General features: G+C 43.1%; 1 protein-coding gene across 11 annotated transcripts in view; it reads left to right on the forward strand.

The window, feature by feature from the left end:
- FYN (FYN proto-oncogene, Src family tyrosine kinase) overlaps window positions 1–23,904 on the forward strand; it is a 210,241-nt gene that overhangs the window by 164,657 nt on the left and 21,680 nt on the right. For 8 of the 11 annotated variants that reach the window (XM_003898298.3, XM_017958404.3, XM_021937971.2 and 5 more), the window contains 6 exons: window positions 2,099–2,202; window positions 3,173–3,322; window positions 5,967–6,131; window positions 9,763–9,942; window positions 11,488–11,564; window positions 11,662–11,815. In XM_003898298.3, coding sequence (XP_003898347.1) covers window positions 2,099–2,202; window positions 3,173–3,322; window positions 5,967–6,131; window positions 9,763–9,942; window positions 11,488–11,564; window positions 11,662–11,815 — 830 coding nt within the window. Of the gene's footprint in view, window positions 1–2,098; window positions 2,203–3,172; window positions 3,323–5,966; window positions 6,132–6,550; window positions 6,707–9,762; window positions 9,943–11,487; window positions 11,565–11,661; window positions 11,816–23,904 lie in introns of all 11 variants that reach the window. The other 3 variants (XM_021937969.2, XM_021937970.2, XM_009206262.4) reach the window with 2 other exon arrangements.

Consider the following 23,904-nt stretch of genomic DNA (forward strand, 5'->3'; position numbering starts at 1 on the left):
TGAAATAGTAACTAACTGCCAGGCTTGGTTAAGGCTTGAGAATGTAGGGGGAGGATATAAGGCAAATAACAAAAGTCTTGAGGTGACTTAATGTGATGCCTCCTGAAGTGGCACAGAGTATCATTAGTTTGTTCAGGGATAATATATTGAAATATCTGCAACACCAAGTCATTTTAAGGGCACGCTTATTGACTGAGCACAGATCTCAAAGGTGTACAGTAACCAGTCCTTACAGTTGTGCCAAGGAAAAGATGTACAGGGCCAACCGTGATGGCTCCCTCCTGTAATCCCAGCACTTGGGAGGCCAAGGCGAGAGGATCAGTTGAGCCCGGGAGTTTGAGACCATCCTGGGCAACATAGGGAGACAGTCTGACTCTTTCCCCCGGCTAGAGTGCAGTGGCCCTGTCTCCGCTCACTGCAACCTCCACATCCCTGGTTCAAGCAATTCTCATGCCCCAGCCTCCCAAATAGCTGAGATTACAGGCACATGCCACCATGCCCGGCTAATTGTTTATATTTTCATTAGAGTTGGGGTTTCACCATGTTGGCCAGGCTGGTTTCAAACTCCTGACCTCAGGTGATCTGCCTGCCTCAGCCTTCCAAAGTGCTGGAATTACAAGCATGAGCCACCACTCCCAGCCTCTACAAAAAAATTTTTTTAATTAGCTGGTGTGATGATGTGCACCTGTAGTCCCAGGAGGCTGAGGTTGGAAGATTGCTTGAGCCTGGGGAGGTCAAGGCTGCAGTGAGCTGTGGTTATGCCACTGCACTCCAGCCTGGGTGACAGAGTGAGACCCCGTCTCAAGAGAAAAACAGAAAAAGAGGAAGAAGAAGATAATGATGTACACAGATCACAATCCAGGTGCTGGCAAATGCCTTTACTTATCCAAGTCCTCACACCTGGGGGAAAACAAAATACAAATAAGTACTCACGGGCATTTTTCTCAGAATTCTTATAGGTAGGAAGTTACTGAAAATACTATTCCTTTATTCATATCATATCTATCTATTCTGACTTTTTTTAATGCTTGTTAATTATCTTCATATACATTGAGGCTGTGTTTTGTTATTTCCCAGCAGTTAATAATGCTCAGATATCAAGAGATTCAAGAGTTTTGTTTTTTTGTTTGTTTTTGAGACAGAGCCTCACTCTGTCACCCAGGCTGGAGTGCAGTGGCACGATCTTGGCTCACTGCAACCTCCACCTCCCAGGTTCAAGCGATCCTCCTGCCTCAGTCTCCCAAGTAGCTGGGGTTACAGGCTCATACCACCACGCCCAGCTAATTTTTTGCATTTTTAGTGGAGACGGGGTTTCACAGTGTTAGCCAGGATTGTCTCCATCTCCTGACCTCATGATCCACCCACCTTGGCCTCTCAAACTGCTGGGATTACAGGTGTGAGCCACCATGCTTGGCCTTTTTTTTTTTTTTTTTTTTTTTTTTTTTTTGAGACACAGCCTTGTTCTGTCACCCGGCTAGAGTACAATGGCACGATCTCAGCTCACTGTAACCTGGGTCTCCCAGGTTCAAGCAATTCTCCTGCCTCAGCTTCCCGAGTACCTGGAATTACAGGTGCCCACCACCACACCTAGCTAATTTTTGTATTTTTAGTAGAGATGAGGTTTCACCATGTTGGCCAGGCTGGTCTCAAACTCCTGACCTCAGGTGATCTGCCCGCCTCGGCCTCCCAAAGTGCTGGGATTACAGGCGTGAGCCACCATGCCCAGACTAGAGTCTTTTAAATAAGTGTGGAGAGGGTCTCATGCAGTTGCCATTTCAAATCAAGGTCTTAGATTTCTGGGTTTTTTTGCATACAGATGGCGGTTTTAACACAAACCAGTTCTGGTCACGTCTGGAGGGGAGGAAAACAACCCACAATTCAAATCTGATTTTTTTAAAAGAGCGAAAGAGATGAATTAGGGATAGAATCCAGGATAGATTGGAAAGGAACTGAATTAAGCTAGAAAAAATACATACAGGGAAAGGCTAAGGACTAAATCGGAGGTGAGGGGAATTCATGGGCAAAAAAAAAAGCCTATGCTGTTGCATTTTGTAAATGACTATTACAAAGTATTTTCTTTCCTTGATCTCATTTAAAGGTGGTACTTTGGAAAACTTGGCCGAAAAGATGCTGAGCGACAGCTATTGTCCTTTGGAAACCCAAGAGGTACCTTTCTTATCCGCGAGAGTGAAACCACCAAAGGTAAGATAACGAGTTGAAGAAGTTGGCTTGTCATTCAAATCTGTGGATTAGTCAGAGGGGATGAAAGGCTTATCTCTAATGTACAAGGATTTTAAAATGGCACATATCCTCCCTGCCTTATGAGTGGAGTCCTGTTTTCAGTCTTGCCTCCAGGCTCTAGAACTGCAGACAGCACCAAAAGAACTACAGAGGCTCCAAATCAAGACCTTCCTCCTGAAACAGGCTGGGGGCAGCTTTACTGCTCCGGGCACACAAGATCATAGAATTTTCAGAAGTCCTTTAGAATTTCGATTTTCTGAAACTCTTAGTTCCTCAGATGCCAGTCATACGGGTTGTTTTTGCTTTCCTTTTGTTTTTTAAATAACTGAGGACTTCACTTCTCTTCCTCCAACTGTTGGACTTTTCATTATTTAACCACTCATTACAGCCCACAAGAGGAGATAGGTCAAGGAAGAAAAGAGTAGGGGCCTCTAGCTTAATCCACCAGATTATCTGTTCCTGTGGAAAGTGTTGTAAAACAGAAGCTTGGAGCTCACTTCTAGAGAAACAAGCCTTAGATTTCTTTTGCACATGCTGCCGCTACCTCCCAGTATGCCCCTGGGTAGAGAAGACAGGGGAAGCAAACTCAGCCGTGCATCGTGGTCCTTCTCTCTACCCTGGAGGGAAGGAGTGTCGGAATTGAGTCTACGCTGTATTATACAACAAGGGTGACTGAACAGTGTGTTTAAGAAAAATATCCAGGAAGCTTTCAGTCTCAAGGGCAGAATTATTTTACTGCTAATATCTTCTGACATTTGCAGGACATCAAGAAGCATCTTCTTCCTGTTACTGAGTGGAGATGCTGTGTGTGTGTGTGTACATGTGTGTGTGTATCCTTGGTAATTATTAATCAGAGTCAAGAAAATGAGGCCTAAAAAGCAAGCTAATAGTCTAAATGACTGGAGCTGCTAATGCTTTGCTTGTTTACCAGGTGCCTATTCACTTTCCATCCGCGATTGGGATGATATGAAAGGAGACCACGTCAAACATTATAAAATTCGCAAACTTGACAACGGTGGATACTACATTACCACCCGGGCCCAGTTTGAAACCCTTCAGCAGCTTGTACAACATTACTCAGGTAACCTGAATTCTAACTGCCTACTAACCGTGTGGATGCTGGAGGGAGTGGATAGGCCCAGAGCAGGAAAGTGGAAAGGGTAAAACTAATTATGTACAAAATCACTCCTAGAATATGTTTTCTTTGCCAGCCCTTAATGGTGGGACTTGGCTGAATAGGTTCTATTGCTGTTGTTCTACTGTAGTTGTTATTATTAGTTCCACATGTTTGTCCAAAGATCCTATAATATTTTTGTTTCCCAAGTAGAAAGCAATAGGTTAAATTGTAAAAGTTGTTTGTCTTTTTATCTTCATCCTAAAATACTTCACGTTGTCTTTTCCCATTCCCCCTGCATTGCATATGAGGAAGGAGTCTCTCGGAGGGTGCTTACATGGGGACTCCTACAAGGAATACTGGCTTTCCACCATCACTTTACACTCAGCACTGTTGCAGGAATAGCTACATGTACATTTCATTCTCATGCAAGCCATTTATCATGTTCCCCACCAATACTGCTGTTTCCTAACTAGACTTAGACTTACACGACCCACAGCTCTTAGATCTATTACATCGTCTTGTGTTAAATTAAACTTTTAAAACGCACATCAGTCTCTGTCCTAACACCCAGATACCACCATTATTTTGTTGTTTCTGAAAACATATAAATATTAGGTGTGCAGTTTATACATTTTATCAAAGACTGTGGTTTTATGTGCAATTGTTAAAATGATTGCTTTCTTTCCTAGATTAGCAAGTATTATATACCACTATATAATACATGTTCACATGTGCCTGTAGTTATAGGTGCACATGTACAGACACATGTCTATATCCTATTAAGCCTAGAGGTTTTTTTTTTCGTGTGACCCATTTCTCCATTTTCTATTGTTCTCCAGGACAAAGGCAAGACTCAAAAGATAGTATACGATTTTCCTCTACTATTGCTCTGTGCACAATCATTGAAATATGTATGTATAATTTTTGGCATGAAAAAGCAATCTTTCAAAAATGACAATAAGAAATGTCTGTTGATCCCTGGCACTAATGAACAATAGAACATATTCACAGCACTTGCAGTACTAGTTGATTATGGCATTGGCTAACTTGGTTTATGTGGATTCTAATGAAACATTTGGGAGAAACGGAACAGAATATCTCCCTGAGCTTAAGTGATATACTCAAAATGCCTGCATGTTGTAAGGATTTTTCAAATGCTGAAATATATTTCATTACAGCCAAACATCAGCAGGATCCCCAGGGTTTGGATCATTTGAAAATACTGTGTTTGAAAGGGCACCTTAATAACATTGTAGAGCTGGAAGGAAGGAGGAGATGTGAACAATAGACACTTTTTTTAATCTCGGGGAAAAAAATCCATCTCACGTTAGACTTGTTTTTATATTGGCTTTCCCTCTTCCCTCTTTCTCTCTCACACAATAAAATGCCTTTGAAATATTGACACATAAATAATTTCCTACCTAAACATCTCAGAGCCTGATTCCATCAAAAAGAAAGGAGTAAAAAGCAAGTTACAGCCCAGCAGCACATCTGCTTTCCCTGGTTCCGGGGGCTGCCGGGAGGGAGCGGGAGGGAGCGGGGGTCTGTCCGCCTCCCAGGGCAGGCTCTGTCAGCTTTTGTCACTCCCTGATTTCTTATTCTTTGTTACCTTTTTTCGCCTGACTGATTTTTACTTGGCATTTAAGTTCTCCTTAGCACTGCCAGACTCTAAAAGGTTATATTCTTTTTAAAAAAGAAGAGAAAGAAAGAAAGAAGACAAAGAGAAAAAAAACCTCCGAGTGATAACTACTTTTTCCCTTTTTTTTTTTTTTGTAAAGAATACATTTTTTTCACATCTTGAATTTCTGTGAATTTTAGTTTCCATTCTTTCTCCTTTCAAACCAGACACCTAAATTATACATTGAAGACTGGTAAAAGGTGTTTTTTTTTGTTTGTTTGTTTTTTTTTTAATGGAAAATATCAAAGCAGCAGCCCAGGAGTATCTGACTTGGTGGAATGGAATCAGTTAGAAAGCCAAAGAAATCACTAAAAAAAGTGACTTCTTTTTTTTCCCCATCACTTACAATCTTCAGCCTTACTAGTTTATGACAGTTTAATGTTCTGTAGAAGAATCCTCCACTAAAGTTATAATTTTAAATATAGTCATGTAGACAGATCCCTAATCCCCTGGGTAATCTAGATACTAAAGGTGGGGAGGAACAGTCATGTTGACATTCTTTAATCCAAAACCACTTTTTGAAATTAGTAAGGATGTTTTCAGCATTCCCAAAAACATGTTATGAGCACATTGAGCTGAAAACGTTTTTCTTACTCAGTGAGTACAGAAACCAAAGCAGCCTGTGTGTATATCTATGTATAGACTGTATCGTACCTGGGCTTATGGAGTAGTCTAAATTTAAAACGTCCTCTATTCTACCTCCAATGAAAATGTTTCTGTGTGTGGCATCTGATCTTCCACCGTGTGTGTGGTCGTCTGCTGGTGTAGCGCTGTGTACTGCTGGTGTTCCACAATGTGTGTGGTCGTCTGCTGGTGTAGCACTGTTTGAGGAGCACTGTGCGCCGCTCGTGTGGATTTACACTTAGGAGTGTTGTCATTACATGTGTTCTGCTCTTCTCTCCCTCTCCTGCCCCTGCCCTGCTCCATCAGAGAGAGCTGCAGGTCTCTGCTGCCGCCTAGTAGTTCCCTGTCACAAAGGGATGCCAAGGCTTACCGATCTGTCTGTCAAAACCAAAGATGTCTGGGAAATCCCTCGAGAATCCCTGCAGTTGATCAAGAGACTGGGAAATGGGCAGTTTGGGGAAGTATGGATGGGTATGCTGAGACTCAATTATTCTATTATTAGCTTCCCCGTTTGGGAAATCCCAAACACCAAAGATGGAAGGTGAAAATAAAGACTGTGTGACCAGGAAGAAAGTTTGAATTCCTAATAGTGGGGAATAATAATTTCAATTCTGGTTTTAACATTCTGGAATTTCTAAAAAAAAAAAGATAGTAAGTGGGCAAAACTGGCAAATGGCTCAAGTTGTACTATTACATGACTCTCAATTCATAAACCAGCAAATGGTGCAAGGAATGTTCCAGCTGCCATAAAATGTCTTGCCCTTCATTTCCAAAAGTAAATATTTGTTAAGTGTCGTCGTAACGGGCAAGTCACCTTCCATCTTTCCTAGTGCATGCGTAATTATGGATTATAAGGACTGTGTTTTCTTTATTAATTCCCTTTCCTGTAGAGAAAGCTGATGGTTTGTGTTTTAACTTAACTGTGATTGCATCAAGTTGTACCCCACAAACTTCTGGATTGGCTAAAGATGCTTGGGAAGTTGCACGTCGTTCGTTGTGTCTGGAGAAGAAGCTGGGTCAGGGGTGTTTCGCTGAAGTGTGGCTTGGTAAGGCAGAGGGCACATTTTGTTTTGGCTGCATCTCAAAGCCGATTAAAAGGATGGTTTTGAACAAAAATGCACACACAGCCATTGGGACAAAGACACTTAACCTGGATAACTAGACAGGCACAGACCATCCAGATTTTCAGAATATGCTGATACCTTGCTGTGCTCATCTGTCCTACTTCATGTGGTTAATTAAGGCACCCGCAGAACAGGAAACCAGTACACTACGAATCTGGTGTTTCCTCTTCCTAAGAAATGGGAAGGTAAGATACTGTATATGGGCAGCCATAAGAAAGACCGTGGGCATTTTGCTCAGTGGGCCTGGGTTTGAATCCTTACTAGCTAATTAACCATAAATAAGGGCATATTTAACTCCTTTAAGCCTCAGTTTTTTCTTCTGCAAAATTGGAATGATACTTTTTTGTTGTTGTTGAGACGGAGTCTTGCTCTGTCGCTAGGCTGGAGTACAATGGCGTGATATCAGCTCACTGCAACCTCCGCCTCCCGGGTTCAAGCAATTCTCCTGCCTCAGCCTCCCAAGTAGCTGGGATTACAGGTGCCTGCCACCACGCCCGGCTAATTTTTTGTATTTTTAGTAGAGGCGGGATTTCACCATGTTGGCCAGGATGGTCTCGATCTCTTGACCTGGTGATCTGCCTGCCTCGTCCTCCCAAAGTGCTGGGATTACAGGCGTGAGCCACCATGCCCGGCCAGAATGTACTTATTTTATAGGATTATTTTTAGGATTACATGGGTTAATATGTTTAAAGTCCCTTGCAGATAGTAGATACTCAGTAGACATACATACTTCTCTTTATTTGATTGTCATTGATAAGGCTGGCTGCACTGGGCCTTTGTAATTTCTTTTATAGCCCTTTTGGGTCAGTTGCAGCTTTGCTTAGAAACAATTCATGGAATTAGGCCCCACTCAAAAACCTGTTTCAGTGAAACAATATTGATACTTATGGAATCCTCCATCTTCCTTCCTCAGAACTCATTCAAAACAGTGTTGATCAGTACCCTTTGCTATGTGTGGGTACAGATCTTTAGGTGTAGTCTGCATTAAAAGAGTTAATACAGGTGGCCGGGCGCAGTGGCTCATGCCTGTAATCCCAGCACTTTGGGATGCCAAGGCAGGTGGATCACCTGAGGTCAGGAGTTCGAGACCAGCCTGACCAACATGGAGAAACCCTGCCTCTACTAAAAATGCAGAGTTAGCTGGGCATGGTGGCACATGCCTGTAATCCCAGCTACTCGGGAGGCTGAGGCAGGAGAATCGCTTGAACCTAGGAGGCAGAGGTTACGGTGAGTAGAGATCGTGCCATTGCACTCCAGCCTGGGCAATAAAAGCGAAACTCTGTCTCAAGAAAAAAAAAAAAAAGAGTTAATACAGTTAAAGCACTTAAAACATATAGCCCAGCAAGTGATAAGTACTACAAAGATATATGTAGGTAAGTAGGTGGATAAATAGGTAATAGACAGACATACACATATATATGTATGAGTTAGCTAGTTTAATAAATCCACATTATTGTGTCCATCTCTCTCTGGACTTTATCTCAAGTATCATAAAATATATGACCTCCTTCTTCCTCATTCACTCTCTAATAATAGAGGATATTAGTCAAATTACTCATACAATCACAGAGAATTGGACCCTGTAAGAAAATTTGTTTTCAAATTGTACAGATATCAACTTTAAATCATGACATATCCTGTTCACATTTTGTTTCCCAATAAACACAAGATGACATGCCCAGCAGAATTGGGATGGGTGTCTATGCAATTAATGAGGTTTGCATTACAGAGGAAGATTTTAATGTATTTAAAATGTTGGGTGCTGAGTCTTAAATAGCAAAGATCACCTATAAATCACCAAATTTCCCATGAATGCTTAGTGGGCAGATATTTTATGAAGTTTAAATGAACTTTTCTTTAAGCCACTTGTTTTTTCATAATTTATATTTTGTAGGTTGCATGTTGTAATTGTATGAACATGTCTTTAACAGGATAATAAGAACTCCAATTTACAGAATCCTTAAATTCCAAAGTCAGTTATATTAAATATAAAAATCTTAATTTAAAGCAGTCTTCTTTTTCAAATAGAAAATAATCTAAATTAGCAGATTGTTTCCCCTTTATACAGTTATTCCTCAACATCACAGGTCTAATAATGGAATACACATGGAACCTAGGTGTGGGTTTGTTTTTTTAATGCTGGGCTGAAAGAGACCCAAAAGATAATCCAATTCCATTCCTGTATTTTACAGATGAGGTTAACTGATGACAATCATAATCCAGGCCTTGCCTTCAGATTTGCTAGGTTTTCTTTAACATGCTAAATTTAAATATCTCTGTTCCCTCTCAGCTGCTGTTTAATTTCCCCTGTCTACCTACCTGATGGAAGCCATCGTTCTTGTGGCTAGCCATCAGTAAAGCTGAGGAATTTGCCTTACCTGGTTGAAGTATTGGCAAGCAGACTATGAGCTCCTTGCCAGTGCTTATCAGCACGCTCGGCACACCTGTACAAGGACTCAGTCAAGTAACTTGTCCATTGCAGACATTGAAAGTCTAAAGGTAATTTCCAGACATCCTTATGTGGTGCCATATTTTTAAATGGCACACCCCATAAACTTAAATAATCTAATTTCTTCCATGCCCACTGTACTCCCTAAGGGACAGCTATTAGATGGCCAGGCCTGTTCCAAGTCCTAGACTTTCATCACTGTAAACAGCGGTCCAGAGCTTTTGGTATAAATGTGTAATCATATGACTGCACCAAAAAAAGCCAGAGTGGTATATATTCAAAATTTTAAAACATTTTAATGAATTATAAATCTTAATATAGCCATCCTTGCCATCCCCACAAAGAAACACATTTTTTCTGTTAAAATACTTGACAGAGTCCTTGCAATTGAATGTCTTTGTTCAACAAAAACTGTATTAAGTGTTTTAAATTTAAAATCTAATTTTATGCAAATAGCTGGTGGTCAAAACCCTCTTTTTCCATCAAAAGGAGATCTTTGGTTTGACTTCATGTTCTGGGATGTTTGTAGGTACCTGGAATGGAAACACAAAAGTAGCCATAAAGACTCTTAAACCAGGCACAATGTCCCCCGAATCATTCCTTGAGGAAGCACAGATCATGAAGAAGCTGAAGCACGACAAGCTGGTCCAGCTCTACGCAGTGGTGTCTGAGGAGCCCATCTACATCGTCACCGAGTATATGAATAAAGGTTGGGCAAAGCCTCTCCTGTCTCCAGCATACAGTGCCTTAAGGGGTTGTTTGAGGGAGAGAAATGGAGGCTTCCTACTTGCTTCTTTTCTAGTTTCTGCCTGGGTCAAGTATTCCCATTAGGAACCACCAGTTATGCACTCATTAATGAAAACATTTTTAAAAACATACCAACCTTGAGTTTGCCCCGCCCCAAATCCTTGTGAAATGTCAAATGCCTTTTACATGTTATGTGTGTCAGAAATTCAAGCTCCTCTCCATAATTAAAACATTCATTTTTCATATCAGGTGGTACAGAGGGTTATGATAGTTTGCTGTTATTTTGAATGTAGTAGCTTTTGTTGCATTTCCTTTTGGCAGGGCTAAACAATTAATATCAGACACTGCTCTCTAAGCTAAGTTTAGTCTCCGTCATTTGAACATCTTATTTTTTTCCAGCTCTCTTCTTAGTCAGATGATGAATTACATGCTTTCACAGACCACATTTATTCTCACATTCTCTCCCCCACAACCCCTCTGTCTTTCTAATCAAACCAGCATTGTTGGGGATAAGACCAGAGATCATTTTGTTTTGGAAAAATAGATGAACCAAACAAGAAACAGTCTTGAAAGGCAATACATTGTACATCAGAGGATACCAGTGTAATTTTTCTTTTCCATCTACTTTCTTTTAAAATATAATGGAAATTTTTTTTCTGGCAAACTGTTTTTTGTCCTTTGTATCCAGGGTTGTTTTGTAAATAACTTTGTGATTAAAGCATAAAATATCACTGATGACCATCATAAGCCTCCACCTTCTGCAAATGATTATCCCTGCCTTGTTGTGTTATACTAGTGGCTCTGAAGCTTCCAATGTTTTGTTTCAGATGTCTGATTTAAGGCTTGGCTGGCTATGATCTAATTAAGGGGAACCATCTGCCCCGCCCATATTCTTCAGATTGTCTTTTCTTGATTCAAAATCTGTAAATAAGCTAAGCTACTGAGTCTCAGACTTTACCTTGTATTATTAGAATCACCTGTAGGGCTTCTTAAAACCCAAGTTTCTGGACCCAACCTTCAAAGTTTCTGATTTCCTTGATCTGGGATGGGACCTGAGAATTTGCATATCTAACAAGTTCCCTTGTGTTATTGTAGCTACTCGTCTCAAGACCACAGCTTTGGACCACTCAGCTGGGCTGTATTTTCCCCACATCCATTCTTTGTGCAGGGGTGATTGGGGAATGGGATTGAAGAGGTGTGGTTCTTCATAGGTTCCTCTTTAGGACATAAAGGGAGATTGAGTCCCATTTCTTCTAGTTTTATCAAATATATATTGTTATTCCTAGAAATGGAATTAATGCTTTTTGTTTTTAAAAGATAAAACTGTTACTTCTCCATGCATATACTTTTTTCTACCCTGCTTTTTTATATAAATCTTCCCCCCCCCCCATGGATGGCATTATTCCATTTGACTACCTTATTACTTTTAATAAGAAAACCAAATACAGCTCTCCATTGGGAATTATCTTTCAAAGTAAATTGAAATGATTTTATGTTTTGTTCATAGGAAGTTTACTGGATTTCTTAAAAGATGGAGAAGGAAGAGCTCTGAAATTACCAAATCTTGTGGACATGGCAGCACAGGTAAGCCCTACAGGGTAACTTGATGTGCCATAGGTTTAATGACGTGTAAGTACATTGGGTCATGGTGTAACATGTCCTGTTCCTTGGGTTTCCACAGGTGGCTGCAGGAATGGCTTACATCGAGCGCATGAATTATATCCATAGAGATCTGCGATCAGCAAACATTCTAGTGGGGAATGGACTCATATGCAAGATTGCTGATTTCGGATTGGCCCGATTGATCGAAGACAATGAGTACACAGCAAGACAAGGTGGGCACTTGAATGACAATGGCTCGTGATCACAGCCATGAGAACAGTCACTTACCGCACGGCCCTTCCTTCCTCCTTACCTTCCCTTCCTTCAGAAAATACCTGAAATGTCATTCGTCAGCTGGGTTTGGACTCCTTGATCTGGCAGGAATTTGACAGCTCTGCAGGTGGGAGACTGTTGTGGGCCGAGTGGAGGAATGAGATATTGGTTTTTGGTGGGTGGGTGGGTGGGTATTGGTATTTGCTGCTGTGGTCCTCTTGGCTCATGCTGGTCTCCTCACAGCATCTAGGCCTAGGATACTCTGGTTTTGGAGAAAGAAGGCTGGGGAAAGCCAAGGGATCGTCAAGTTTTAGTTCATCGTTCAATCAGTCTGTGTCCTAGCAGAAAGCAGAAGGCATGTTCAAATTAGAGAAGTTAAGAAATGAGTTTTTTACAAAGGTATAGGCAGGGTTTCAGAAAGCCAACAGAGCGTGGTGCAGTATCTCGGAGCCTGTAACAGCAACAGAACCAAAGCCTCAAAGGCAAGGGGGCAGAGAAGTGGGCACAAGAAGTCAGAATAGACCACTGCACAGAGAGGGCCCCCTCAGTAGAGAGAGATGGCAGGAATGGATCTGGGGACTCATACCCAACCCCACTCTTTAGCCCACTTCCAGGTCTTCTACCAGACCTAACCAGAAGTAGAGGTCACAGGAACTCAGGGATGAATCCTTATGGGTCCAGAGCAGGGAGAGGGAGAGTGGAGAGAGGAGTTAGAAAGACTATAGATGGTAACAGCATAGTTCCTCGAAAATCTCCACCTCCTTTCATCATCTCCTTCATCCCACCCTCTGCAAAAATTTCTATCAATTAGCCTTTAAGTGAAATATATCAATTCAGCAGCCATTCCAGTGAGGCGGCTTTTCGGGTGCTGTTAGAGCACCAGATACTAGAAAGGAGTTTTTAGGAATATTTTCTTTGTTTCTGGATACTTACAAAGTGGTCACCAGGTAAAATTGTGGGACTAAGTATGCAGTTTGCAATCGAATATAGGCTCCTCATGTAGAACATAATGTTTATAACTGGAGCAGGGGGGAACTTTCATTGTTGGTATTTTTAACCAAAGCCTAGTCATCCCAAGCAAAGCCGAGCAGTGACTGGAATGTATTACAGGGTGGTGCTTTCTACTGCATTTCATAATGGCCACCTCTGGAGTCCTTTTCTTTCTCTTTCTCTTTCTCTTTCTCCTCCTTCTCTTGCCCCTGTTCCTCCTCCTCTTGATTCTTTCATTTCATGCCAATTATCCTCTCCCTTCATTTGACTCTAAGAATGGAAGCATTCTTAGCAGTCTCAAGTGATGAGGAAAAATGTTAAACTAAGACCCTGGCTGCTACCGATACTGTCCAAATGCTGAATTACATGTCGGTCAGACAGCTCAGCTATTTGAATTTCCCCAACACGTGGCAGTTCTTGTCCTGGAGCCAAATGCCCACACAGCAAGCTTGCCCGTGTGTTATACACACACATACACCCCCGGTGCTGGGCCAGATGGCATGCTGTATCTCTAATCAAAGGCGCGCTGCAGCTTTGATTGGCACTGGCCGTCCAGAGAGGAATGTGCATGTGATTTTGAGGCGAGGGAGCCGAGAGGACCTGAGTGCCAGTGGATCTGAGACTTGCCCTGAATGAGGGACTTTATCCTGAGGCAAGTCTGTCAGATCCAGCTCCTTAGACTTGGAAGGAGAGTGGGCGAAGGTTGTGAGACATGAATATTTGATTAAGAAAAGGGCTAGAATAGAGCCGTGTGCTCACCCTTCTGTGTGTGAGTTGAGTTTTTCCCCTTTTCCTGGACTTTGGACTCTCTGGGGTTTGTGGTTAATGCTCATGAACCATGGGTAAATGAGAAGGTTGCCAGGCCAGGTGCCAGGGGTGCTGTTAACAGTGTTAACAGGGCCTGGGGGTTTAGTCCACACCTTACTCACTGGAGTGAGGCTCCTCAGGCTGTGGCCCTGGGTGATTGGCACCCTCGCTGATTCCCCTCCCATCAGGCTGCTGCCCTCAGCCTGGCCCCGAACTGTTCCTCTGCATTAGCTGTCCTGATTGCCCTTCTGCCGGCTGCCCAGCTCCACCATCGTGTCCCCAGGTGCCATCAGAGCCCCTTTCAAAAGGCCAACCTTGTAGCCTTTGTACTGCATTTCCTTACTTAATTTCCAAATCTAGGGTCCCATCCTTCCTTCTTCAAACATTTTTCTTCTTTCCTCCCTTTTCCAAACACCTTCAAATCCATGCCAAACACTGGAAAGAGAGAAGGAAGAAGTAAGTGAACTGGAGAACTGAACTGGGCGGGGGGAAAGCGAAGCTTGCGGGGGGTCCCAGGATGTCCAAGGAGAATAAAAGAAATTCTGTCCTGCAGCAGAGGGGTAGGAAGTAGCAGAGCCATTTATCAAATACCTTCCAGGTACCAGGCCGGAGGGGAAACGTGAGGACCAGGCAGGGAAACAATAGGAATAGACTCAGAGGGGTTAAGTAACTTCTACAAAGTCACACAGCTAGTAAAAGAGCAGAGCCAGGATTTGAATCCAGATATGGCTGGCCCTGTTGCATCTACCATCTTAAGTTATGCTGACTGCTGCCCATCAAGTCAGTGATACAAACAACTGAAAATCAAGCTGGAGAGGATTAGCCATGCATCCCCTTTCCCCTGTATTTTATGGGGCTGTTTTTAAGGAGCACCTTCTAGTGTGCCTGTGTGAGGGAGTTGGAGAGACCTTCCTTTTCCAGCACGGGGACAACCCAGCTGTTTATCAAATTCCTCCCGAGGGCCCACCCTGCCCCGGCCGCTTTACGAGGCAGAAAGGGCCTGGTGTGTATCTGCTGGTGTACTCTGCAGATGGCATGTGTGCTGCGTGCTGAAGTTTCTGCGGGGAATTAATCAGCTCCTCCAGACAGCTGGTCCGCGTGCCTAATAATATTTGCAAGTCGGGTTTTATGTTACCCACAGGCCACAGCCATGCTGCATCTTGATTATGAGAATGCAGGCGGCATTCGGAAACATGCGCCAAACACAGATATTTTAGGACCATGAATGACAGTTGTTTTCAAAACAGTTGTGAGTTTCCCATCTCAGGGTGCACTGAAATATCTGTCACCCCTTGGGCAGATGAGGTGGCATTGCATAGGGCACAAGCAGAATTGGAGTGTGGAGCCGGATTCCACAGTCCTTCCTGTGCTCCTTGCTTCCCACCACCCCAGCTACCCAGGACTGAGCAGCAGCCCATGTCAGGGAGGAGGTCAAGGCCAGGCCCTGAGCCTGTGAGGATGGCCTTCCACTGACAGCACTCTAGAAGCAACTAGAAATTTGGAGGGATTGCTTATTCTCTATTACCTGGACATCTCACTCAGTTACAGCAGATGGTTTTTCTTTAGTTATAAACACTTTGCTAAATTCTGCCCAATCAGAGTCTCTAAATAATGCCAACATCAGTTATTTGAGTGCCTTGTCAATGAAAGGGACTTTATTAGGAGCTACCGATATCAAGAAGCCTAAGACTGCACAGGACAGTCAGCAAGCATGAGGAGGAACACGTGGGGCATTGTTGAAATCAGATGGAACCGGGTTTGATATCCAGCTGTACCACCTGACGATCTGGGGCCTTAGGCAAGTTATTTAACTTTTGCATACCTCAGTTTACTCATCTGTAAAATGGAAAGACATTTTGTCTGCTGTGTGCATTTTTGCAAAGATTAAGTGAAACAATGCATGTAAAGTGCTTAACAGGGTACCCAGCACCTAGTGATAAATGTTGCTTGTTACTATTGGTATATCTGGTACAACACTAAGTTCTTGGGGAATAAACAAATGAGTGAATGGATTGTAGATACAATGGAAAGTCTGAAACACTTCAGGAAAGGGAGAGAAAAATCAAAGATAATTCCCAAGTAGTCAAATGCAGGTGATCATGAGAATGGCATTACCAATAACAGAAATGAGTGACTTGGGAAGATCTTACCTTCAGGAAAGAGGATGCATTTGGGTTTTTATCTGTTAAGCTGGAGATGGTTGTGGTGGTCCTCCAAGCCCAGACAAATGAGCTGGGGTGCCCTCACTGGGTGTCACTGCCACAGCTGGGCCCTCAGCCTTCCAGCCATCCCCTAAGGTCTAGTCACGGCTGCCTCCCTACCCTAGCACTGCATCTTCCTCCCGGAATCATTCCAGAGCTCACCACAGGCACCGCAAGGAGCTACTGTCCATCTTCTTGTCCGTACACTTCCATACCACACCTGTCTCCTGTGACCCCCGACATAGGCGGATGTCACAAGCCTTGCTTCTGGAAGTTCACAGCCCCTCCGGCCATGACTTCCTTCAGAGATCACACAAGCAGATGAGAAGCAGTGGGAAAATTCTCTGCAGACTCTAGTTTTTTCTTCATGAGCTTTCAGTGCCGACTAATGTTGATTTAAACCTAACAAGTTCAGACAGACGTGGCTGTGTGTAAGCATAACTTCCTTTTGTGGATACCTTTTTATTCTTTATTGAGACACATACAGTATTAACACACATACAGTAAAATGAACAAATCTGAAGTGTGCAGCCCGATGAATTTTTACATACACGTATGCCCCTGAATCCACCCCGAAGATAAAGAGACAGAATACTTCCAGCACCCCAGAAGACCTCTTATTCCCACTCCCAGTCAGTAACCACCCCCACAAATAGCCTTTTTTCCACTCTTTTCACCATAGATTGGTAAGTTTTGCCTGTAAATGAACATCACAGACATGAATCCTATAGTATTACTCTTGTGTCTGGTTTCTTTCCCATTCTTATGTCTGTGAGATTCTTCCATATTGCTGCATGGAACAGTAGTTCTCTTCATGGCTGGGTAGTATTCCGCTGTACAAATACATCACAGAGCCTCCATTCTACTGTTGCTGAACATGTGGGGTCATTTCCAAACTGGAACTATTATAAATAAGGGTGCTGTGGTGGTACATACATGTCCTCGTCTCTCTGGGCTGTGTTCTCCAGTGGAATTGCTAGTCACAGGGCAAACCTAGGTTAGCAATTGCAGTTACTCCCTAACAGATTTTGTGGACATATTTTTAAAAAGGAGAATACACACTCAGTGTGTCATTTGCCAGCATTGTTCTTCCCTCTAAGCTGCTAGTGAGGCAGCCTATTGAGACTGAGGAACCAGAGGTTGGACGTTAGGGTCCCTGGCTTTGAATCAGCTCTGTTGCTTACAAGCTTGGTGTCCACAGGCCAGTTATTTAAGCTCTTTGAGCCTCATTTTTATCATTTGTAAAATGGTGATAATAAAAATGATCACCTCACATCATTAGTATGGAACTTACATGGGCTATCTATAAAAGTTCTTTGAGAGTTGTGAAATGTAAAAGTCATCCTTATAACCTCAACTTTTTGTATTTGACATACATTTTCCTTGAAAACAATCTATAAAGTTTTTAAAGAGAATCACTATTAGTAATCAATAGAGAAAAAAATCAGTCTTTCCAGAAAAAAATACTATCTCCCTATTTTATAGCCTGGGCCAGTCAATGGATCTGGGCAGTCACCACTTGGATATACCTGCATGCTCCAAGGGCCCCTCCACCCCAGACACAGCTGGGAGTCACGCATCCGCTGTCCTTGTGTCTGGCCAGCTTGCCTGTTTTCTCGTATTTGCATTCTCTGTTGGGAACTATCCCTGCCTCTGCGCTGCCTCTCTTGTTTTTAATCTTGTGAATTCTGAATATCAGATGGCCCTTCTCAGCATTTTCACCGATGCATGTGCATACACACATCAACACAAGCACACACGAGCACACACACTGCATGAGCACACACACGCTGCCTGAGCACGGCTGGAGCAGTTCTCTCGAGTATCTGTGGAGCCGCTCTTACTGCTTCTCTATAGAAGTGATTTAGTTTAAAGACTAGCAGCGGTCCCTTGTAGACACAGAGCACATAGTAGTATTTAATAAATATTTGTTTACAGCAATGGAAATAACCAAGGTCACCAACCCCTCCACACTCTTCTGAGACATGCTCTCCTGTTGTCTCTCAGCAATGTGCATGGCTCTCTCTGGGAATCAAATGCTGTTGTGGCTGCAGGAACCTCCAGAAAGGGTTGTTTATTGCATTAATATTCCTTGCACACTCCAAGATTGTCTTTGGAGTGATGGGAAGCACAGGAGCTTTGCAGCTAGATAAGCCGTGTTCCCGCGTCTGGCGCGCCCGTATTCCTAGAGCATAAGCTCTGGCCTCTCTGAGCCTCACCTTTCTCATCATAAAATAAGATTGGTGTTGGTTACCTTTAAGGTGATCGTAAGAATTCAAGAAGATAATTAGTAGAAGTTGTTGGTATTCTTCACTTCTTCCAACTCCTCCCCACAACACTTTGGTGTTTTTTTGTTTTGTTCTATTTTGGGTTTCTCCTTCTTCTTCTTCTTCTTCTTCTTCTTCTTCTTCTTCTTCTTCTTCCTCTTCCTCTTCCTCTTCTTCCTCTTCTTCTTCCTCTTCTTCCTCTTCTTCTTCCTCTTCTTCTCCCTCTTCTCCCTCCTCTCCCTCCTCTCCTCCTCCTCCTTCTTCTTCTTCTTTGTTTTTTCTTTATAGCTTGACCTCTTTTCTTCTTCCCATGTACACCTCAGTCCCCTCCCAAAGATGGCAGGGCCTGGATTGGTTAAGAGCATGACCCATGAAATCAAAGTGTCTTGGTATAAAACCTAGCATTGCTGCTAATTCACTGTGAGACCTTGAACAAGTTGCTTAACCTCTCTGAGCTTTTATTTCCTCCTCTTAAAACAGGGATAATAATAGTTTCTATATCATAGAATTGTTGTATGGCTTCCCTGGGAATAACCGTAAAGCAGTTGGCACAAAGCTAACACTGAGCTGATCGTGGTAGCTGGCAATAGTAGTAATAGTGATATTATTATAATAATATTGGTCCAATGGATGCTAACAGTTGTGTTTCTCTCTGTCACATACACACACACACACACACACACACACACACACACCCCACTTTGGGTTTTCCTGATCCCTCCCATCGGGGCTGCTTCCACATAGAGGCTCTGCCTCTATCGCCCTTTCTCCTGATTTGAATCCTCACGAAGGACAGGAGCTGGGGTTGCTATATGGTTTTGGTTGGTTTGTTTTTACGTTCAAAATTAATGAAACAAATGTCAAGGAAACATAATCTTTGGATCTTTGGAATATATATAAAAATAGGAACGTTCGGGTCTTTGTATAAGACTGCTGTAAGTTTAGGCTTATGTATTAAATAGAAGAAGAAAAATGTGTCTGTTCAAATGCTCCCAGTATTGGGGGTTTAAATTGAATAGATTATTGTCTGGAGGAAAATTCAAGTATAAATTAGACTACGAAGAATTACTAATTGTTGCAGTTTTCATGTTAATTATTTCATGTTAAAAAATTGTTACCGCATAAATTAACACATTCTTTCATAGAAAACATATTTTAGAAAGATTTGTTACTTTAATAACTCTTTGTGTATTAGAAATCCCAGATGCCTATACTAATTAAATATAATCAGATTTTAGATTCAAAAAGCACAGTAGCCATTTAACACAAACAAGCAGGCAGCTAGGTTGAAAAACACACTCAGAAAGAAGTGGATCCCTGTTTCTTTCGAATTTCGAATTTCACAATCCAGAACTGTGAATTCAATTCCTGTCCTTCCTTTGTATTACGACTGGGGATTATTAGACTCAGAGCGCCAGCTTTCCAGCTCAAGGGCTCCTGCGGAATTATTAATCAGCCGCTTCTGAGGTCCCTGTAATCCGGTGGCAGATCAAGGCTGATCTCGCCATGAGATGCCCTCCCTCTGCCCCCGTCAACACATGAATTTCTTGTCCTCTGTCAACAACAGCATTGCCATTCCCGCACAGTGTGCTGTGACCTGAACAGCAAATATCAGGAGAGGGAAGGAAAAAAAAAAAAAAAAAACCTTTTTAATTATTGAATTTAATCTAATTCTTCCCATGCTAGAGAAGCAAACCATCCTTTGATGAAAAGCAAACCCTTTAAAATGCAAGCCATTGTCTTAAGCACCGACTAGTGTGTTCCCAACTCAGTGGTGCCGCCATCAAATGACCACGCCAACCCCCGACTCCCCAGCCCACACTGAGAGTCTGTCATCCTGAGGGCTGTCTAGGGAGAGACCCCAGGGGACTTGCCCGACAGAATGCCCTGCCCTCCGAGGTCAGACACGGCTTTCCCGCTGAGCTGAGTCGCATGCCTGAACCATGCTGCTTGTAATCAAGCTTCCCGGATCCGAGTTTGGTACACTTCAGTCACTAAGCAGAAAAGCTCCTTCATTTGTATTCTGTCGCTTCAAGCTCTGAGCTTCCACCTCGTTTCTGGGAGGGACTGCTTTGTTTATCTGCTGAGCCACCGTGGAGCTTCGGGGCCCAGATTAATAGTTAGGGGGAGCAGGTCAAATTGGCAGGGAAATGGAGATGAATTGTAGACCGCATCCATTTTCCTCCAGGAAAGGGTGTGTTGAAAGCCAAAGATTAAAATTAAAAGAAAAGGGACTCTAAATCACCCTTTCCTACTACAGTCTCTCTTTAAAGATTAAAACTGTTTCAGGTCGGAGATGGGACCAATTTCTTTCATTCCCACCCTTGGGCAGCTCTGACTCTGCCCAGAGGATACAGATGGACTGGAGGTAAGCAGTGGTCACCTCAAGCCCAGCTTCTTTGCACACCTTTCCCTTTATCTGTGCCGGTCAGTCCCATTGTATATTCTGTGTGAGCATCTCTTTCTCCTTTGTGCTGTTTTGGGCAGAGCCTTTTGGTGGTGGTTTATGAATGGTCAAGAGCAAGTCCTCAGTCTGTGCCGCCCACGTTTCTTAGTAATCATCAAGAAGGAAGCAGATGGTCACCCTCTGTGATTTTAAAGTGTGTAAATAGGAACTGCAGATTGCCATCAAACATCAAAAATGTCATTTGGCTTCCTTGTCTTGCCTTGCTGGCAAAAGGAACTCCCGCATTTGCATCATCTGGGTAATCACGGACACGCAGTACGTTTGAAAACTGCGCCAGGTTCTGAAGCATCATTTCTTCCAGCCAAAGGAGGGTGCTCAGTGGCATTGCTCTGCTGTCCCCAGGGTGGCTCCCCTATTGGCACACTGTGCCAGATTGAAAGGGGGAACGGTTTGAAAAAGCCACCCCAAAGTGGTACTTGTCTTCTGTGTATCCTCTTATCCTTTGATACCTTCTGAGCTCCCGATCAAACTCCATGACCTCCACCTGTTCCCACACAGCATCCCCAAACCCAGTGCTGCCCGTGCAGCCTAGCTCGCCATGTGGCAGGAAGTCAGACTGACGCGGGCCCTCTGCCCCTTCTGGGGGTGGCTGGATTCTTGGCATCATTTCTATATTGAACTACATCCCACACAGCCATTGATCACTCAGGTGAGTTCCTCTCACCACCCTGGGCAGCAGTGTGCAGATGGTTACAAAGCCCTTGTCTTTTGCTCTGGATTGAAGGTCCACAAACACAGTGTTTATCCTGTTGAAGCTGTGAATCAGAATTTTTATTCTGTTTGTTTTGTTTTGTTTTCTCTTTGCAGAGGTAATCAAGTTACAGAATTTTTATTCTGATATTGCTTCCTTTCTGGCTCTTGGAAAACTGGAAGGATAATTGGAATTATTCAGAGCCTCAGTATTCTGGAACAGCAAGCAGGGCTCCTTTTTTCTTCAGTCCCACCCAAGTTAACCACTTAAATAAGCCTCCATAACACAGTCTGTACTCCAAGGAAAGTCCCTTTGATGGTTCTCAGATTTCCTTCTTAAAAGGACCAAATACCCATGATTTCAGGAGATGCCCATTAATTTTATTCTCTACTTTTGCATTGCCCCCATGAGTTAGAGTGGGTTTGTCATTGGTCACCATTGCAAGGGAGGTGATGGAGAATGACAAGCAGCCCAGAATTTCCTCCCTTTACTTCCTGGCTCCTCTAGGGATATTTGGAAGGAATGTCACAGTTTACCTTCTGGTAGCCTCCACGTCTGGATCAAATGCCCTTCCACAATTTATCCTGCTTATCCTTCCCCAATTGCAAAACCCCAGGATTAACACCTAGAGTCCAGCCTAGCCCCTGCATTCTCCCTGGTAGATGAGTCTACTCCCCTCTGTCCTCTAGTTGTCCTGGGTTCGATTTTTGTTACCCACTGATAGACCTTCTATCTCTTCTCTGTCCAGTCTTGAACTCTGGGCTCTCTTGGAACTTTTCTCACCCCAATCAGCCTGAATATTCTTTCCATGGATTCCACTCAATTAGACTTTGGATCTGTGCCTAGTTTATCAGCCTTATCTTTGCAATATGTTCAGGCCCACCTTCCACTCCTTGGTTCTTGTCCTCCTCGGCCTAACTTGTCCCTTTTCCACTCGCAACCCTGGTGGGACAGAATTCCTCCTTCCTCCCAACCTCCCTCTTTCTCAAACTCCTTACTCAACATTTTGAAATTTCAGATGGAATATAATCTTAACCCATTGTAACATTTACTTTTCATTTTTTTTTTTAAAGCATGATGCTAAAACCTTATGAACTTGAAGTAGAAGTTTCAACAGAATGCGTCACCAGAGATAACTGGAAAGCACCCAGTTGTATTGCTTCAGAAGCATTTGGGAAATCTGAAAGTCATTCCCTTGGCCTAGTGTGAAAATTCTGAGTTTTGCTTTGCCAAGTTTCATTGGGTTTGAAATCATTGTTTTGTTTAAGTAACCACAAAGTTCCAGGTCAGGTCAGCTTTGATTTTGCTTCTTTCGCAGGATATCCTGTCCTGGTACCGCCTTGTCACCTCTCCCTCCTGTAAACCAAATTTCTGTTATTGGCATTGTTTGTGATTTCTTTTCTTTTATTACCCGGAGTAACTTTCAAGTTGAAGTATTGCATACTATTAAATATTGGATATAAAAGTTTTCAGAGTTAATGGCTTTATAATTAAAAAGGGCTCTGGGTGGCTCTTTGGTTCAGAAAAGCAGTGTCTGTTGTTGAAAGTAATGGGTTTCCTCCTTGAAAATGCTATTAGGGCATAGCTCAGATTCTCTGTAGGAAGGATTTGGCTTCTTTTATTCAATACTGACTTCACCTTCTCCACCTTGACCTAGTTTTTTAGCCAGAGGGGATATTCTCTGAGACTATGGATGGCCTGGTCACCAGGAAAAATAAAAGAGAGAGAGACTTGGCAGTTCAGCTCTCCGGTGATGTGAGCTGGGCCCACCCAGGTCTGTCCTGGCCCCTGCCCTGACCCTCCCTGCCGCAGGGAGAGCCATGGGTCATGCATCATTTCAGTGCGGCTACCTCTCCCCGAAGCCCTCATCTCCTGCTCATGTTCTCTTTTCCTCTCTCTGCTGAGCCCTCTTCTTCCTAAAGGGAGTGCCACCATTTAATTATCTGTTGGATTTGCCTGTGAGCTCTGTCTCCCTGGCTGCCTAGAAACCCCAAGGGTGGAGGCAACCTGTGCTTGGTTTTCCCAGGAGCGCCTCACAGGGTGCTGGGGACATCGTGGACCCTCGGAAGATTCTCATTGATTGGTTGATGAGTGTTTTGATGAGGATTTTTTTATCTTCTTTTCCTCTTCTGATGTTTGGAGAGCTTTGGCATTGCTGATGGCATTTGCCAGTGCAACTCAGTGACTTTAGGCCTTTACTATCTGAATAAAATAACAGCTGGCATTTAATTAGCTATTACCAGGTGCCAGATGCTGTGCTGAGCCTTTTACATCAACGATTCTTCTCACCACAACCTTAGGAGGTTATCATCCCCAGTTTACAGACAAGGAAACTGAGACTTAGGGACATTTTAAATGATCAACCAGCAAATCCAGTGTGCAAGCACAGGGATGCCTGACTCGGAAGCTCCTTTCCTAAGTGATCATACTGGTCCTTCCACAAGTGACTACTCAATCCCAGCTCAGCCCACAGTGGGACTGCTTTGCATTGTCACTGAAGAGCATCCACTCCTCGTTTCCTGACCGGCTTATGTACTCTTACTGCAGGAGGTGATTTGGCAGCAAAAGTATCTACAGTCTTCACTGGAGCATTTGAAATGCCTGTGCCATCATCTTAATGTATGAA

Source organism: Papio anubis, chromosome 6, assembly GCF_008728515.1.
Source record: "Papio anubis isolate 15944 chromosome 6, Panubis1.0, whole genome shotgun sequence".
Classification (NCBI taxonomy): domain Eukaryota; kingdom Metazoa; phylum Chordata; class Mammalia; order Primates; family Cercopithecidae; genus Papio; species Papio anubis.